The sequence below is a fragment of the Ascaphus truei genome, chromosome 12 (genome assembly GCF_040206685.1).
Source record: "Ascaphus truei isolate aAscTru1 chromosome 12, aAscTru1.hap1, whole genome shotgun sequence".
In the NCBI taxonomy this organism is placed as follows: Eukaryota; Metazoa; Chordata; class Amphibia; order Anura; family Ascaphidae; genus Ascaphus; species Ascaphus truei.
Window position 1 is genome coordinate 52482111 of NC_134494.1, and position 19452 is coordinate 52501562.

Below are 19452 nucleotides of genomic sequence, written 5' to 3' on the forward strand. Positions count from 1 at the left end.
CGCATTTCTAGATTCAGATTTGCGGCCGTCACGGAGAGTTCAGAGGGTTTACACATGTGCCAGTTCATCATTACAATTACTGGGGGGTGTTTTTCATTCCCTCCCAACCCCTCCTACATCATAGGTTAGCTGGATGTCATTTTTTTGAATTGCGCATTCACAATGAAAGTGCCACATCCAAGATGGCGCCCTCAATCGGCCATCACTCATGTGCACATGCGCATTGCGCCGCCTCTTCCAAGATGGCGGTTCCGTTTTTACATCAGGTAATCTTTATTTTCGTGGGCAAACCACAATTAGTAAACGTTGCACAGGTGATTTTATGTTTTGGTTTTTGTATATATATGTCCTGTCTGTCTTTTGTATGTTGCACCCCCCTTGAGAAAGGTTCCGTTCCGGAGCCGAAACGTCGGGATTGGTTGTCTGTCTTCACATGCCTTAATACACTTTTCATATCTTGGAAGTGAGTGCTGCCTCTTTCTTTGCCTGACGAAAGGAGGGTAAGATCTTTTGTTTATTCTATTTTATGGGACTAGCACCACCACTGTTGTTTACTATTTAGAGTGCCAGCTGCTTGTTTTTGTGTATATATATATATATATATATATATATATATATATATATATATATATATATTAGAAAAAAAGAAGAAAAAGCGCCCGATCTTCGTGTATTAACGTAAATAAAATTTAATAAAACATGGACATCACGATTCAAAACTCACAAGATTCCAAATATAAAAAGCATTGTATGAGTAATACTCATGCTCCGACCCGTCGTGTGTTGCCGTCACGGCGCCTCTGCTCCACTGGGTATGCTCCGGACTGACGCCACGCCTCTCTAGATGGTGTTACACCTTGGAGGTTCCTCCGGCAACTCCCGTCTCTTGGATGTAAGTTCCCTTTGTGGTATAGAGTCCCAATATACAGGAACAGGGTCTGGCCTCACTCTCACAACTTGCACCAATTCTGAGCACTTGTAAAATGACACTAGTAACACGTCCCTGGGATGGGACGGGATAACACACGATGGGTCGGAGCACGAGTATTACTCATACAACGCTTTTTATATTTGGAATCTTGTGAATTTTGAATCGTGATGTCCATGTTTTATTAAATTTTATTTACGTTGATACACGAAGATCGGGCGCTTTTTCTTCTTTTTTTCTGTTAAGTCTGTCAAGGGAGTTTGTTGTGCCCAAGAAGAAGGCTGCCAGTATCTTGACAAATCATTGTCAGACTTTTCCAGATCACATCATTGGTTTGGCATCTGATTGTTTCATATGGACATTTTTTCAATCACTTGATTTTTAACCATTTAATGTGTTTTGTACATTATTTTTATTCATACATTTTTATTTTGGTATATGCATTGTAATACGTTACAGTATATATTGATCTAGTGAACTTTAGACTTGTCAGTATTTAACATCATATTGTGGTTATTCTTTAACACACTAGAGGTGTTTCATATATAATCAACATCCAATTATACACCATACTAGTCATTACATCCAGATATACTAGGCGCAGTCTTTTCTTTTTCCTGTATGTGTGTATATATATATATACACACACACACACACACACACACACACACACACACACACACACACACACACACACACACACACACACACACATACACACACACACACACACACACACACACACACACACACACACACACACACACACACACATATACACACACACACACACACATATACACACACACACACATATACACACACACATATACACACATATACACACACACACACACTCACACATATACACACATATACACACACACACACACTCACACATACACACACATACACACACATACACACACATACACACACACACATAAGTTCAAGCAATACTGAGAGTACTGCAAACTCCCAGCATAAACTCTGGGGGGTATGTTGATTAGAAGTGGCTCAAAAAGGGAGTATCAATGATCATTGCTTAGGTTGGAAGCACTTCATTCTGTGCTGAAAAAGGTTGGTTTCAAACCATTATTTTTAAGAGGTAGGTTTTAGAAAATAATTAATGAAGCAACTAAGAGCAGTCTTTTTAGAAACCTAAATTGTAGTTGTAATAAAGTGAAAGTAATCTCTCTGCGCTTCCCCGAAAGCATCTAAAATAAATGCCGGGGATCGCGTGAGGCCTCTGTAACTTTTACTTCCCTTCCAGCAACGCGTCTCCACGGCAAGCCGGAAATGATGCTGTGGGGTGACGGTACGTTGCCATGGCAACGTGATGTCACATGACCCCGCGCCGTCATTGGATGCTGGAGCCATGCAGGGAGGGGGACGTGAGCCAGAGGAGAAGGGGGCGCATGTAAGAAAAGTTGCGCACCCCTGACTTAGAGTATCACAACTCACAAAGGAAAGAATGCTTCAGTGATTCCTAAGTAGCTGTAAACCAGGTGAGATTTAAAGTGGGTTTAGAGAAACTCAATGGGGGTAATTTTTTTAATGTGTTCTGCAAACATTTTTTTACATTAATGCTACAAAACTAAAAAGAAAACAAAGAGACTGGAGAATTTCACGATGTAATGTATGATCAGGATGAAAGTCGAAAAGTAAAGGCAGTTTGTAACTAGCGTAGTGGAACAACTTTCAAAATAGGCTCATCACACATCCATCAGAGCTGTTAAAATTAATGGTGCATAATTATGCTCCTAGTGTGTGTGATTTATCTTTAAACATTTTATGGTATCCTTGGGCAAAAGGTTTGTTTTATGAGACTTCCATTTATCCTTTCTTTTGTCTTTATAAAAGTTAACAAAGCTTTAGGCTGGGGCCATAGAGGGGTGAGGAGTTCCGAGCCGCGCTGACGCTGAGGCTCGCCTGCTGAAATCTGTGCGATTTCATGCCCATACAGGCGAGCCAGCGGGCGTGATCGGAGGCGGGGGGAGAGTGAGGGAGGCGGCGCCGTGACGTTGACGCTGCTCCGCACTGATTGGATGTTTTCAGCCGACAGCGCGCTGAAAAACAGCTTGGCTGTTGGCTGAAAAATCCAGCGCCTGCGGACGCTTGCGTGAGCCCCCTCTCAAGGCATCCTCATTGAGGATGCAGGGGCTCAGCGCGGAGCGTCCGCACGGCTCAGCGCGGCCTGTCCTTCTATGGACTCGGCCTTAGACTGAAATTTTAGGTATCACTGCTTTACTGGCTGTGGTTTGGATTCTGGTTAATAATAATAATTGTAACTTTATTTCATACAGAGAAGATTCCTGTGTGGAGAGGAAAAAGACGGAGCACAGCGTGTACCAAAAAAGTCTGGGGCCAAGCGTGATTATAACAACATTAAAGATTTATTGGAGGTGAACAATATGTAGGAGTATGAATATAGCATATCCATATTGTTCACCTCCATATAGCATATCCATATATGCTATATCCATACTCCTCCGTGTTGTTCACCTCCAATAAATCTTTAATGTTGTTATAATCACGCTTGGCCCCAGACTTTTTTGGTACACGCTGTGCTCCGTCTTTTTCCTCTCCACACAGGAATCTTCTCTGTTTACATTGGGACTGGACACGTGCATCAAAGGACGGTACACACCAGCAACGATGGCAAAACAATGTACTAATCTCCTTGTGTTTATGAAGATTGCAGCGAAGAGAATGCACTCTAGGGTTATTACCTAACCAGGGGGTTCACTGAGTCATCACTATCTCATACAATAGTTGCTGACTCGGTCAATACTCCCTATATTGGCAGGTGTTAACCCATTAATGAGTTCTTCTATCAAGCCCATTAAGTTCAACTAACTGGTGTGTTATAGATAACTGTCCTTTATCCATTTTGAGCATGCGTTTTGAGAACGCGTTCCTCGCGGTGTTCCTAGTAACTTCAGGGAGCTGGTTCACCCTCATTGGCAAACCTCTCACATGACCTGTTGCGCTGAGAAATCATTTTGACTGATTTCTCACGCAACGCGCACCCCCTCCTGCTTCCGCCCGGACGTCGCATGGACGTGAACACTGTCTTAAAGCAGTCTGTTCGCTCAGCGTACGGACGCCTCTGCACGGTCTGCAGTACCATGGCCCCATCCTTAGAACACACTTGCTTATCAAGCTTATCAAGACCTATGGACAGCCTCCTCAGGGGAAGGTGAGTGAACGCCTACGATAAGTAGTAAATAAATAGAGACCATGAGACCTGTGTATCTGAATAGGATGAAAATGGCAAGAAAATAATAATTCTACCACTTATGTCTCAAGCGAGCTTCTGCGAATTGCAGTGTGTTCGATTGGCATACAGCAGCTTCTAATAGGTAATCAATTAGTGCTCCCTAAGGTAGCATTGATTACCAGAACCACTAATTTATTAATTGTATCCACTATCATTGATAATACTCATTTTACTCTTGCCAAAAAGCTTTTAACAAGTCCTGTATGCTGTCACTTTCTTTATAGAATAAATAATTATTTTGCTCCAACATGGGTTCAAGAGGTTGGTTTCTTCTTTTGGCAGTGATCTACTTTAGTTATGTTAATGGGCGGGTTCAACAAGCCACACTTGTGAATTATTTTACCGGTCTGATCAAATAGTTTAACCTTCTTGGTCTGTGCCTACACTTGAGCAGATGTTTTTTCGTGTTTCTAAACCACGAATCAAAACCGTTCGTAATGTTAGGCAACGAAAGAGCACACAGTAACCAATGGGCATCCCGTTTTGTAATGAGATGTAGTGATGCTACAGTAGTTATGTTCAATATGTACACAGGTAATGGGTTTTATTATTGTGTTTTGTGTGTGGATATATTGTATTGCGATATTCTTGTCCAACACTGCTATTGAAACCTACAGAAAGTCTTAATGTTCAGAGTTTTACTGGGGCAACGTGTTACAGCAGTGTTTTCCAACAGGGGTTCCTAGGAAGCCTTGGGTTCCACAGGCGTCCCTATAGAGTTCCCTGCAATTTTCAGGTCATTTGAAAATTGCACCAAATACAGAAGAATTTACTACGCATCTGATCTAAGACGCGCCGTTAGAGAGGGTTGGGGTTCCTTACAATGCATCTGATCTCAGACTCGCTATTAGAGAGGGTTGGGGTTCCTTACAATGCATCTGATCTCAGACTCGCTATTAGAGAGGGTTGGGGTTCCTTACAATGCATCTGATCTCAGACTCGCTATTAGAGAGGGTTGGAGTTCCCTAGAATTTCACAATATAATTATAGGGTTCCTTAAGCAAAAAAAGTAAAAAAAAAATAATAATAACAAATAACCTGCTGTGGTACAGTATCTGATTGAAACTTTCTGTATAGAGCATTATGTTGCATTATTTCTCATGCCAAGTCAATGCATCTACAGTAGCGGTGCGCATACTGGGGGGCGCTAGATTTTCGGAGTGGGGCGCGGCAGTTCTAGAGGTCCTGCGCTCTTCCCCCAAGCATTTAAATGAAGTGTCGGGGGACCGCGCGAGGCCTCTATTATACACTTACATTCCCTTCCAGGGGTGCGTCGTCCTGGTAACCTGGGGTCAAGCAGGGGGGGGGGAGATGCGAGGAGCCGAGGAGAGCAGGCAGGGGTGCGCACGGGGAAAGTTTGCGCACCCCTGATCTACAGTATAAGTTGTGCAGCGTGCCAACTTTGAGGAAGATTATTCAAAAAGTGTGGGTGTTTTCTACTTTAAACAAATCACCTGAAACAGTGTGATTGTTGTATTTGTAATGCGAGATATGTTTAATACTGTGTTAATTAGAGAGATGGTGGTGGAAGCACAAACAGATGTCTGCGGTTGGGTGCGTTCCCTTGACATCAAAGTACTTTTTCTTCCAAGAAGCAATATATTGCATTGCGTGGCGGTCTGTAGCTGTTGGCATTTAATGTACAAGTCGCTAAGCATTGGTATAGGATTCCATGGCGTTGTGAGGAGGGGGGGAAAAGTTAAAACATTCTCATATTAAAAGATTAACTACGTAAAATAAGTGTAATAACTTGCATTTCATGATTAATGTATTCATTAAATGTTGCAAACACATGATAAACTAATAACAGTATGTCATGGGCATATAATAAGCTGGTGTGCCTAGACACACTAAGTTGTATTATTGTTTCTGTGTTGTATGTTGTATTATTGTTGTTTGTGTGTCAACTTGGATTTTGTTGTTGAGCGTTTGGTGGTCATGAACAATTGCTAGTGGCTATCAGCATTTATTGAATAACCATGTAATGTGTTGCAATTTAATTTTTGTATGCTTTTTTCATCTTTAGTGTTCCTTTTCTGTATTTTTTTTTGTTGCTTGGAATAATCATTGATTGATGTTTTTTTGTCTTTTTTTTTTTTTTTTTTTAATCTTCTTTATAGATCCAAGAGCTCAGTCACAATATTAAAAGTCAGCAAGGTTCCTGCACCTGGAACAATATTGTAATTGTTTTGATACAATGTATGTTGCAATAACACAGCAGAGGGGTGTGTGTTTGAGGAGTCACAAACTGACAAATTGCAGTCTGCTATGGATAAATGGTTATTTTCTTGTGGTAGTTTCCTGTGACATTGATTCATAAGTATTTAATAATTTTCTTATTGTGTTTTTATTTTTGTACCTTCTAAACTGGAAGCTGCAAGTTGAGACTAGAGAATGACTCTTCCAATCAGTCATTGGCTTCTCTTTGTCCTTCTAATTGTCTTACTGCAGTAGTTGTCAAACCTGTGCTCAGGGAAGAGAACCAAGACAGACTATTCTTGGCTTCTGCTGAAGAATTTGAAATGAATGTGTGTCCCCTATGAGAAAACTGACAAACTATGTGAATGCAGATTAATTTCATACTACTCTAATGGCAAAACCATAAACATGTAAAAAACAAAAAACAATAATAAAGAACATATGATTTTTTATATATATATATATATATATATATATATATATATTATATATTATATATATACATATATACACACACACACACACACACACACACACTCACTCTCTCTCTCTCTCTCTCTCTCTCTCTCTCTCTCTCTTTTGCAATCTATATATTCTTATTTAAATGTGATGCAAATGCATATTCTTTTCCAAGGGATAACAATTAAGAGTTTAAGATGTCTAAATACATTTTGTATTCAAAGACAGAATTAAAAATAATAATAATAATTAATTAATTAATATATATATATATATATATATATATATATATATATATATATTAATATATATATATATATATATATATATATAATGTATACACACACACACACACACACACACACACACACACACACACAAAATCAGTCTAATAAATCTATGTAAAAGTCTTGTGGCATTTTGCTTGGCTCAATAATGATGCAGTTCTTCCTTGTGATAGGGTTCTGTGTGGTGACATGCAGTTGGTAATACTGGTAATTCAGGTGCAGGAGCCAGAGGTGTCCTTTGCATGCGATTCCTAGGGGACTTTTACAGCAGACCCTCAAGGTCATAGATCACTGAATGCATTTTAGAGGCAATGCTTGAAAAAGAGCTAACAGAAATCAGGTTACACCTGCAGTCTCGATCTTCATTAGCTGATAAGAACGATTTGCAGCATTGGCAATAAGTTCTGCTGCTGCTGGCTGGCTGGCTGCCAACATCAGGGAGCTCTTCTGTTACACACACTCACTCGCAGATACAGGGACAGACAATTGTGTGCTGTGTTCAGGAAAGAAAAGCCACAGCTCACCTCTGTCCCTGAGAATACCGACTGCAGGTTTTATTTGCAGTGTGGCCAATCGTGATGTCATGAGGGTGTTGGCTTTAGTATGTTGTACTCTACATAGCAAGATGAAGCATTGTGTGCAGCCTGGATTTCAGTACACTCTTGGGCTTGTTGTAAGCCGCTCCTGAGCAGGGTCACTGGCTGTGTGGCTTTCTTTTTCTACGCACTCAAAGCTCTGAGAAGCAATTTAACGCACGTGGGATACAAAAGCATGGCTAAAAAGTGGATGTAAACCCAAGAAGACCATGTGGAACCCTGGCTACTCCAACTCGCTTCCTCACATGGAATACCCATTGTACCAGGTGTCTTGCAGGTGTGTACTTGTTCCATGCTGCCATCCTGTTTGTATTCCCAGCCTCATCCTACCGCACTGGGCTATGTATTGTTCTACTGCGTTTGAAACAAGTGGCTCCTTGCTGCTGTAAAAATGATTATACCGTTTAATTCCATGTGATCCCAGTCCAGCTCGTGTGTGTGTACTCGTGTGGCAATCAGCAAGAAGGTAAATCTTCTGAGATCCTATAAATCCCACATTTCCTTGATGTATCTTTTATTCATGGCACCCTTTAAACAGATTCTGTGTCCCAGAGCTGTGAGTGAGTCACTGTGGGGTCAGGTCAGGCATACAAGCAGCTTCTGGCTGCAAAATAGGTTTGGAAATGCAAAATAATAGCTAGTGTATAATTGTGCTATTAAGCACTGTAAATCACTTTCTAAATCAGTTTAGTGCAGTCTTAATTGTATTTTACCTGCATAATGAGCAGGGGGAGGGTTGAAGGCGGAATCTGCAGTGCATTTTCATCTCAGTTTGGCATTCAAGCGATCGTATTTAGGAAGAATAGTAAAAATGTAATATTGGAATTTCTTCACATTTATGTTTATGAGAAGGGACATTTTTTATAGATTGCAGTATTGTATGTAGCTATGCTGTGATTTTGAAATGGCAGTATAGTCAATTGTGTGGATGTGAAGCTCTTGCAAGTGCAGGATATGAAGGGAATTAAGGCAACACAGCTGGACAACTCCAACTTGTATCTTTACTTAACCCAAGAAATCTGAGCCAGGAAAGTGCACATGTGAAAGAAGTGTAGCCATATGCACCATGATGTATTGCTAACGATCTGCTTGTTTCAAATCTTTTGCCTGGAAAGATACATTGTGATATAAATGTAGTTTTCAAGCATATTGTGTTTCTGGGAGAGAAATCCAGTGTGTGACCATAAAACAGACCTGTTCTTCCCATCTATTTGGCCAGATGCAGAGCAGCTTTCAAAATGCTGTCATCCTCTGGAATAATGTATCTACTCTGCAAAAAGTCATTAGAGACAGAGCTGCAAGTGTATATGGATAAAAGAAACGCTAACTTACGTGTAGTGAGTATATGGCTTTTACTTGGTAAACGCCACAGTTTGGCTGTGTCGTGGTGGAAGTTGAATTGGTAGCGTGGCAGAATGTAGTAGAAATTTGGAGCGCTGTTTATGATTTTGAATCATGAGTTTGATAACTATTTGTTTTTGACAATAATACTGTATTTTATTGTCTAAAATGTAGATTGTAAACTATGGCCCTTATTCTGTAAAGTGTGAATAGCGCCGAACCAACGTAATTTGCACTTAATAGAATAAGGGTCTATGCGACAGAGACCCGGGCCCGAAAACGTCTATGTACTGTGCTGCTTACACTGTAACGCTATATACTTTTGGGGTTATTAGTTGAGAATATATATATATATTATACTTATTTCTCTTTGGTTGTTTTCTTCTTTACCCTTTTCTTGTGATTGTAAAACACCCAAATTGGGCTATTTCAAATACTAGAGGGAAATAGTTTCAGGTGTGTGGCACACCTTTTGTTAAAGGAATGCAATATCCTTGTTTGTGACAAAGAGAGAGAGAGCCTGCCTGTCTATTGTGCAAGAATAACTGTCAGGGAAATAGTTCCAAAGTCATTACTCATCCTTTATCATTTCTTTTAAATAAAAACATACCTAAGTAAGTTAATAATTAAACCAGATACAAAAGGGCAGGAGACATTTTAGTAGCTGTGATTTTTTTTTCCGTTTTAGTAATGAAATATTCTCCTTATTAAATTTGCCATTGTGATCCTATTAAACTGTAGATGTACATTGTGCACTTTTTTCCCCATGGGAATGAATACAACATGTACTACATACTTTTAATATTCTTTAATATGTTATAGCAAACCGTTCTTTCTTTTTGATATACCAGGAACATTGCATTTTTTTTATTTGATTAAATGCATGCATAAAAGAATAAACTCGAAGTTCCATTTTATTCCTCTATCTCGGCTTCTTGCTTTTCAGTTATGTGGAGGGACACTAATGCCCTGGCACAGCTGGCTGCAGTTTAACATCATGCCTGTTCCAAACATCCTGCACAGAGAGAAAATCCGAACTATTCCTTTTGTGTCTGGCTCCTGTAGACCCATTTTTAAAAAAAATGCATCGAATGGAGATCATATTAGTCAATACAATAGTATCATATGTTCACATTAAAATAGAAAAAGGAAAATCTCTAGGCCGCTGTTTTCTGCGGGGACTGTACGTGGCTGTCAGCCCCAGTGTAACAGTCATGCATTTCTCCTCGTCAGCTTTCGTTATTAGTTCTGAGGTTTCATCAGAATGTGTGTCCTTTCACCCTTCACTCTGCTTTCCCCATATCAAGACCATGGCCTTAACTGTTCTTCTGCATTCCCAATGAGAGTTCTCAGACGGTCGTGCTGTGATTAGCCACTTCAGAGTACAGTATATTGAATTACTCTCTTAGTATAAGTTGTATTGCATTCCCTTAAATGACATCCCAGCTACTGAAATCTCTTCACTCGCACTACCTTATGTCTCTTCTCTCCCCATTTATAATTGTTAATATCGCCCCTTCCACACTGATTGTATCCACCAACAGCACGTTTTCTGCCAGCCCTGTGCATTGTGACTTGCATTGACTTTCCATTATATTTCTGGCTGCTCTTATTTAAAACTCACCCAATAGCTCTATTCCCTCAGCCTCCATCCTTGGGTACTCTATTTCCCAAGTCCAACTTGCTGGATTTTGCCACACCACAGTATTTTGAGCATTGGGAGAAGGAGCGGCTCAGACTTTAAATAGACAGCTCAGAAACAGGATATCTAGAAAGGAAGACTGGTGCAAATGTATACTAAATACTTTCCTCTCATATCCACATCCAGAGGACGTGTCCCTACATGGACACAGAACACAGAATAGGTTTTTAGAGACAGCTGTTCCGCTGCCCAGGGACAGTTGGCCGTCGTTATGCCGCTGGTCGTTTCAGGCCCCGAGGTAGATGATTAGCGTTAAGATTAGGGTTAGGGGTTAAAGTAAGTAGTTATGGTAAGGGGTTTTAGGGTAAGGGATCAAGATTTCGAGGGTTAGGCGGGAAGAAGCTAAGGTTTGTAGGGTAAGGGGATAAGGTTATTAGGGTTAAGGTAAGGCGCTAGTGGACACATTACCAGTGGCAGCTGAATGCTGTGGCAAAATATCCTAGACAGCCCACAACGTGAGGGTCAAAAATAAATAGAAGGTAGAAGAGAGTAACATGGAATATCACCACCCCTCCACACACAGTAATGTACAGGTGATGTTGGGGAAGCCAGCATTGGGTAGCCGAAGACCCGCAGTACGCACTATCCTGCATTTTTTGAGCTGCACCTATGACATCGTAGTGACAGACGTCATTGTCCCCGATAATTTAGTCTCAAGTATGTGTTCAGTCTAAATTCTTAACAATAAATGTTGAGTTTTATGCTTATGGATTATTATACCCAACAAGGGATATCTTGGAGTTTCGAAGCTAATTAACTTTTTGTAGTATTACTTTTGTAGTATTATATTTTGCAGGACCAGGGAATGACTAGAATAGGCCCTTTTATCCTTTTTGTGGTTATCTCCTTGTTAGCACCACCATAACCCGTGGTGATACAAATACTTCCTTCTTTCACCCCAGGGTAACAGACTATGGTATTGATCCAATGGAATTATAGCGGCGTCTATTGCAGCAAGTTATTTTTCTTTACTTTCTACTTTAAGAAAGATTTACTAGAATTGTAGGCCTTAACTTGCAAAGTAAAATGAGAAAACCATAATAACAAATGGTGCTTATTGCATTATTTAAAAATGCAGTAATTACAGATTTAAAGCAGTTTAGAAAATCACAAGGAAGCTGAAAAATTATAATAATAATTTCTTGTGAATATTTCTCCAAAAAGAAAAATACTGGACACCTTTACAATGAGGTGTGTAAAGAACTGCCAATGCTATTTTGAAGGACACCCATCCACCTGCTCATAGTGCCGATAAGACACCAATATGCACCAGAATTAGGTATCTTCAGTGGCATAAAGATGTCTTACAGTAGAGCACCAGTTAGTAAATATGCCCCATCTGTTCAGTCATTGACAAAATTGGGTCTCAATCTTTTATTGAGAAAAAAAATAAAAATCATACATACATACATACATATGTATCACCACGGCAACCAAAGGACTTTAAAACCGTATACTGAACATACAGTACAAAACTCAGCAGTCACATACAAGCCACTTGATTATCATTTCTACTAGGTAACATCTCACCGGAGTCCCACATTAAAAAATGAACAGTAAGTCAAAGTGAATATAGATTTCTCTGAGCATATTACAGTTTCGGTTCATATAAGCCCACGAGTCCTCTATGGCATGGTGCATTAAAAATAAATTAACTGGATTTCACTACCCATCTTTTTTTAATGAGATTTCAAATAGAAATATTACCTGAAAGTAAAGGTATTCTCTACAGCTGTTGGGAGACCTTTACCCCTCTAAAGTCAATACCTAGCAGTGATGCACTCGGTAATGCTACAAAATTACAGATTCGAAGATAACCTCTGAAATAGAATTATTCAATGTTACAAAAAAGTGTAGCCACTGTAACCGTACCATATTATTCCTTTTTTTTGTCTTCACTTTAGTGCTGCTGAATGTTTTCTCTGTACTACGAGATTCAGAAACACACTCTTGAATAGATGATCTGTAGCCGGGGTGGTTAGCACAACAAACAGTGGCGTAACTCAGGAGTGTGCAAAGTTCTCCCCCTGCGCCCCACTGCCTGCTCTCCTCCCATGCTCACCCTTCCCCACCTGCTAGGCTCCAGTGTCAAATGAGGCCACGGGGTCATGTGAAGTCACGGTGCCAATGGCAACGCGACATCACGTGATGCCGGGTTACCATGGCGACGTATAACTGAAGACATCACCAAGCCGTTTGAATCAAGGTAGGAGAAGTTACAGAGGCCTTGCACGGTCCCCTGGCATTTAATTTAAATGCCTTGGGGGGAAAGCGCAGTACCTCTGTACCGCTGCGCCCCCCCCCCCCCCCCTGGAAAATCTATGTTTTTGGTGCCTGAGGCACAGGGAGATAAAGTGACTTGCCCAAGGTCACAAGGAGCCGACACTAGGAATTGAACCAGGTTCCCCTGCTTCAAACTTAATGCCAGCCAGTGTCGTCTTACTCTTTTAGCCAATAAATGTACAATGTTATGTTTGAGTGGTGCTTTGGATTTTATACCCACCAAGGGATTTGTTGGCGTTGGTGTTTTACAAAGCTCTTGTTGTAGTAATAAATTGTGCAGGGCCAGGGAATGCTTCCAACAGGTCTTGCTAATATATATGTATGTGTGTGTGTATATGTATATATATATATATATATATATATATATATATATATATATATATATATATATATATATATATATATGGAAAAAAGAGGAGAGAGCGCACGCCCCATAGTGTGAAACTGTAGATTTAATGAGGGGGAGGGGGGGGTAAAAAATGCACTCACAAAAGTACAGATAAAATAGCATTGTGTGATAATAATCACCACCATCCGGTTGCTGCGCTCCGTCCTGGGGGAACCCCGATCTCGAACAGGATGTGCCACAGTCCCAGCAGATGTCCAGGGCCAGTGGATGTATAAAATGTCCAAGGGTCGTAGAAAGTGGCTCCTTGTTTGCAGGCCTCTATCTTGTAGATTCCCTATGGACGTGGTTTGTCCATTCTGAGAGCAGCCGGAGACCCCTTGCACCAGCTTCCATTTCTACATTGGACTTTCATTTTGAGGACTGGTTTTTACCCTCTTCTTTGGCTCATATACGTTTTTTATGTGTATTTACATGTATTTGATATACTGTTATATTATTGTTTGTTCATAGTTATCCCCAGTCATTATGCACAGGCATCTAGTTTATTTATGTGCCACCACAGTATTAGATTAATTCATTTTATACTCACATATAATTTATTCACTATTTATTAATATTTGAATAATCACTAGCACATAATTTCTAGATAAATCAATCACAAACTTCCAGAGGCGCTGCTTTTTTTCTTTTGTTTGTCTATTTATATATATATATATATATATATATATATATATATATGTGTGTGTGTATGTATGTATGTATGTATGTATGTATGTGTATCAAAGGACTCTTAAAAATGTAAAATGAATTGGTACATGGCCCAAGATTTTCACTTCATCCAGGGGTACTCAACTCCAGTCCTCAAGATCCCTCTCTTCCCCTCCCCCCCCCCAACAGGGATATCATTCAAACCTGACCTGTTGGGGGGAGGGGTCTGGAGGACTGGATTTGAAAACCCCTGACTTGACACTATTCATTACCTATGATTACAATGGCCCCTATGTTTGCGGGGGACTCATTGCAATTCCAATATGTATTGCTTTGTGTAATTGCATTTTTAATGCAGATGAACCATCTCATACAAGTTATTTCTGCCACGGGTCTCTTAGCTTCACAAACACACTGCCTAGGTTGTGAAAGTTGTCATTGCAAAGATTTTTTCACTTGGAGCCTCTTCGCTTTGTTCTAGAAAATAAGGTGACGGTACCGGTTTAACCCGTTTTTCTTTTTCTTAAGGCTGGAGGGCTTTTGCGTGAATTTGGCCTCTGCTTAGCTGTGTGTTTTAGTTTCCTTCAAAGTTTTGTCACTTGCCAGAAAATTAATTCTGGGATTCATCAAGCTCCGCTGCTGTGTATTGCACCCTGAACCAAGTTCCATACGCTTTAATGGCAGCAAACGCCGGATCAGGCTGTGATACCTCGCATCAGAGCTTGATAAATCTGCATCTGAAAGGGGCACCTTATGGGATTCCATTGAACTAGATGGCAATTTTATGATTTGTTAAAAATCATCACATGTCGATGACTTCCCCTGACAAGGATCCATCAGAGCTCCATTCGGCTGAAGAGGGTCCTTTTTTGGAGCACCGACTGCACGAGTGGCAGTGGAGCACAGACACAGCAGGACTCAGGCGGGCCTTTTGGCTGATGAACTCCTGGAAGACACACCTGGGCACAGAAGCCATGCCCAAGGCATGGGCGCACCATACACGTATAAAGTTATGCATCTTTGTATAGTTTAATCAATGCTAATAAGCTAAAATGGTTTCATTATTATCTAATTAATTGATTCTAGATGTACAGTAAGTGCGAACCCTGTGTTTGAATTCAGGCATGAAAATAATTGAAAACTGTTTCAATTAGGACTTCTTACTTTGCGCTTTGCTTTGATGATGTAACCTACAGTTTGTGGATGCATTGGATTGAAACATTTTTACCTTTATTGATTTTTGACAAATCCTAACTTTGTGCCCCTGAAAGCAGCATTGCAGATGCAAACACAGTATTAACGCCATGGGCCAAGTGAACTGGTCATCGCGTATCTTATGCGAGTGAAGTATGGTCCTATATCTGAAAAGTTTGTTTTGACTACCGCGAAAGTGCTGTGTGGATTGTTTTAGCTGAGGACAGAATAATTAGTAAGTTTAAGATGCATCATTTAGAATACTCTGATAAAACTTGCATTTTGCCTTCAGAAGGTTCATGCAGTGCCTCTTGACTTAGAGATGTGCAAAAATCCCCCCCCCCCTTTATTTTTTTTACATTCCACTTGAAGACTGCTGTGAGATTTCAAAAACACTAATTTTATCCATGAAGAGCTCTCATTTTAATCCCTTGAAAGGTATCACAACAAATCAAGATGATTTTGATAAATACACAAATTGGCAAAATATGTTAAGACCATTTGTGTAAAAACCAGCCCTGTACACTTATGGAAAGATACAGGGGTTTCCCAATTGGGTACTAATATCTATAAACCATGAATGCCAAATCACACTAAACTTAGGCTTGGTGTTTCTAATGGAATTTATTTTTCCATGAGTGCAACTTCCTAACTCTGACTCTTGAGCTAGAAGGAGGAGTCTCTAGTCAGTATACATTGAGATGCAATAGATATATGGGTGAGCAGTTGGTCAGTGCTCTTATCTAGACCTGGGATAAGTCTGTAAAGGAGAAATCCAAGGGTTCCAGGTAGGAGAAAAGCTGTCATATGATTTTAATAAGGAATATATCGTTTTCCAGAATTTACAAATTGTGGGATGTCAACAAATATGTATATGTGTCTGTCTCTAACCACACCAGCTCCAACAGGGTGGTATATTTTGGAAAACCAGAACATGTAAATGGCTAGGAGTTAGGTGCCACCTATATAACCACATCCTCAATTGAAATAATGAGACTTCGTTCCGGTTCCCATCCCCTGAAATGTTAGATTATGTATCCGTATTACTACTAGACAATTGTTGGCATAACATTGAAATCAAGCTGTGTTGACTGACCCCCAACAGCAGAGACACTAAAATATATATTTTGATACATGTGTGAGGAACCACTTCTCCCCCCACAAAGGGCAAATACAAAGAGATCGCAATGTGACGCCGAAAAAGTCCCTGCTGAATACTTTTCAGAAAGTGCATTGAACGTGATCATCTTATCCTAATGTATCTATGCTGTACAGATGTCTGACGGTATATGCCAACCTCTTTCAATCAGGAGAAACTGCTGGCATGTAACATGTGTTACCGGAACGAGGAGTCTCAAACAAGGGCTTTTTGGTTCATCCTTTCCTAAGGGATGTGGTATCACCTATGTAAAGGAGTAGGAAATTACTGTATGGTAAACAAATCTATTTTAAGCTGACAAATAATGGTTGGCCAATACACACAACATTTCAGTATCGACCTATCTTTTCAACCCCAGAGGGAGAAACCATTATTGTAAATGACTGCATTGGACATCATTGTAATACTGAGATAAGCACGGAACCGCTAGGCCCCTTGCTGAAGGCATACCATTTAATATTTCTTTTGCTGATCCTTGATCTACAACCCTTCCAGGTAATTGACTAATTTTTTTATTTTTATTTTTTACTGTAATATCTAGTGGGAGAGTTTGGAAAAGGTAGAGAGTATTTATCCCAACATGTTAAATCTTTTTGTAAAAAGCTATAGTTTTTTGTGAGATAAATGCCCAAATGAATTGAAGTGTCTCTAATTTGATTTTGAAAGCAAAATTAAGATAAATTCCTTACATTGTGTGTGAAAGTAAATGCAGGGCAAGTTTGGGATTTAGCTCAAATGTGACTAACTCAACAAATCAATCTTAAATCAAAGTAAGTGAAATGTGTTAAGCGCATAAATTATATTGTTCTTTTGATATATTTTGAGTTTCCTATGCCGCAGCCCGAAGTATCAGGGTTTTGTCTAATTCTGCCAGCAAAGAACTCTTGTTAAAGAAAATAAAGAGGACAATGGGCATCCCTGTCTAGTGCCATTGATAGTAGACGCAGAGTATGTGATACAATGAGCATTATGTATCGTAGTTGTAGGGTAGGAATGTAGTGCACAAACAGCAAAAGTTAAATGTTTACCAAAAGTTTCAAAATTGAAAACATGAAAACATAAAGAACCAGCTTACCCAATCAAAACTTTTGTTGGCATCAAGAGCAGCGGTGCGCAAATTGGGGGGAAGGGGGCGCGCAGGATTATTTAGAGGGGGTGCAGGCGGCGTGCCGACATGCTGTGCGCGGGCTGTTGAACAAGCTCCGTGCTGGTTCTCTGCTTGTTGCGGGGCCTTGCTGTGGGGGCGGGGCCTTGCTGCTTCTCTGCTCTGCTGTGGGGGCGGGGCCTTGCTGCTTCTCTGCTCTGCTGTGGGTGCGGGGCCTTGCTGCGTCTCTGCTCTCTGCGGGGCCTTCCCTGCACACAGACAGCCCCTCCTCCTCCTGTCTGTTTCCCCCACATGGGGGACCAGAGCATGCGGAGTACTACCCCCCCCCCAGATAAAAGTGTCTGCAGTGCGAGCAGTGTCTGCAGTGCGAGCAGTGTCTGCAGTGCGAGCAGTGCGTCTGCGTGCAGCGTGCAGTGCGTCTGCGTGGATTGTGATTGAATGCAACGGTGCACAAACTGCTAGGAGCGTCCCGGGGGAAGAGGGGCACTGGGGGCAAAACCTGGTGTGCGCGAGCCAGCAGACACTGTGCGCGGGAGGGCAAAAAAGCTGTGCGCAGGCAGGTAGCCAAAGAAGCGGTGCACGGGCGGCCGAACAGGATAGTGCAGGTGGCGGCCACGTGATGGTGTGTGTGCATGCACGGGGGCTTGTGCGGTACGGGGGAGGAGCACGCCCCAGCGCTGTGATGTCAAACGCCCCTCCTTACGGTGTCTCCCTGCAATAGCGCTGTGTTCCTGCTCTCCTCCGCTGGCAACCTGCTTCGCTGCGATCCTCTGCGAGTGAGAGGGTCGGCGGCCACTATATCAATCATACTATGAATGTACAGAAATAATAAATAAAAAAAAAGTGAAAACACAACATTGAAAATGGAAAAAAATAAATAATAAATAATACTATAGATAGGAGTGTGGATGACACTGGGGCAGCAAGCCAAAGAGCAGGGAGAATAAAAAGGCAAATGGGAGAAGGAAAAAAGGGAGCAGGAAGGTAAAATAAAGGGGGGGAAGGGAGGTAGCAAAGAGGTGGATGAATGCCCCCCCAAAAGGATTGCCTTTGTGCACGTACGCTCTCCCAAGCTTGGCGCTCGGGGAGACAAACAAAATGGACTTGGAAGCATGCTTGGCAGCAGTCAATGCACACGCACACGCACACACACACATATACACCACACCCGCTCCCGATCCAATCCCCCACCGCCTGTGCTTGCAAAATTATGCAGGACACCCTGTGCTCATGCTTAGAGAGTTGGTGATGTCACCGCTCTCAGAGGCAGCGTGGACGCAGCCTAATTTTGCGAACGCGAGCTGTTGACTTAAGTATTTAGACATATTAGTATTTACATTGTATACCGTTAAATAAAGGTTTTTTTTAATTTTTCATGTGATTTTGATGGCATCAGGAAGGGGGGGCCCGAGAAATTTCATGGATGAAAAGGGGGGCTCGGCATAAAAAGTTTGCTCACCCCTGATCTGTAGCAAGAACTAAAGATGGAGTTTTTGTGGAGATGGCTGTATTGATTAGATTAATAGCTCTGGGATTTGTCCCTATTCCTTATTCATTATGCTCTCTTACCAATGACAGACACGTTTTAAAATTAAAGTGAATTTGTTAGGGACTTGGGTGTAACACATTAATTGCTTGATGGGTAAAAGAGGAACTTATTTTGTCTTTAATGCTACTTATAACACACATGGTTACTGTCCCACACTCACTCTTACCACCCATTGTGACCAAGCACTGCCATCTACAGCACTTATTCCCTCACCTGCTGTCTCTGTAAGTTCCCCATCAAACCTCTTAGATTGTAAGCTCTTCGGAGCAGGGATTTCCTTTCCTATCGTCTGATTTCGCTGCACTTATTG

At 41.0% G+C, this 19452-nt stretch overlaps 1 protein-coding gene across 8 annotated transcripts in view; it reads left to right on the top strand.

The window, feature by feature from the left end:
- Positions 1 to 19452, top strand: part of PLEKHA7 (pleckstrin homology domain containing A7) — a 326584-nt gene that overhangs the window by 170790 nt on the left and 136342 nt on the right. Inside the window, exon 1 of one of the 8 annotated variants that reach the window (XM_075567725.1) lies at positions 7556 to 8029. The exons of 6 other annotated variants lie outside the window; for them this stretch is intronic. In XM_075567725.1, the coding sequence (XP_075423840.1) occupies positions 7962 to 8029 (68 nt within the window). In that variant the 5' untranslated portion in view covers positions 7556 to 7961. Of the gene's footprint in view, positions 1 to 7555; positions 8030 to 9066; positions 9090 to 19452 lie in introns of those variants that run through there. One more of the 8 variants, XM_075567728.1, reaches the window with a different exon arrangement.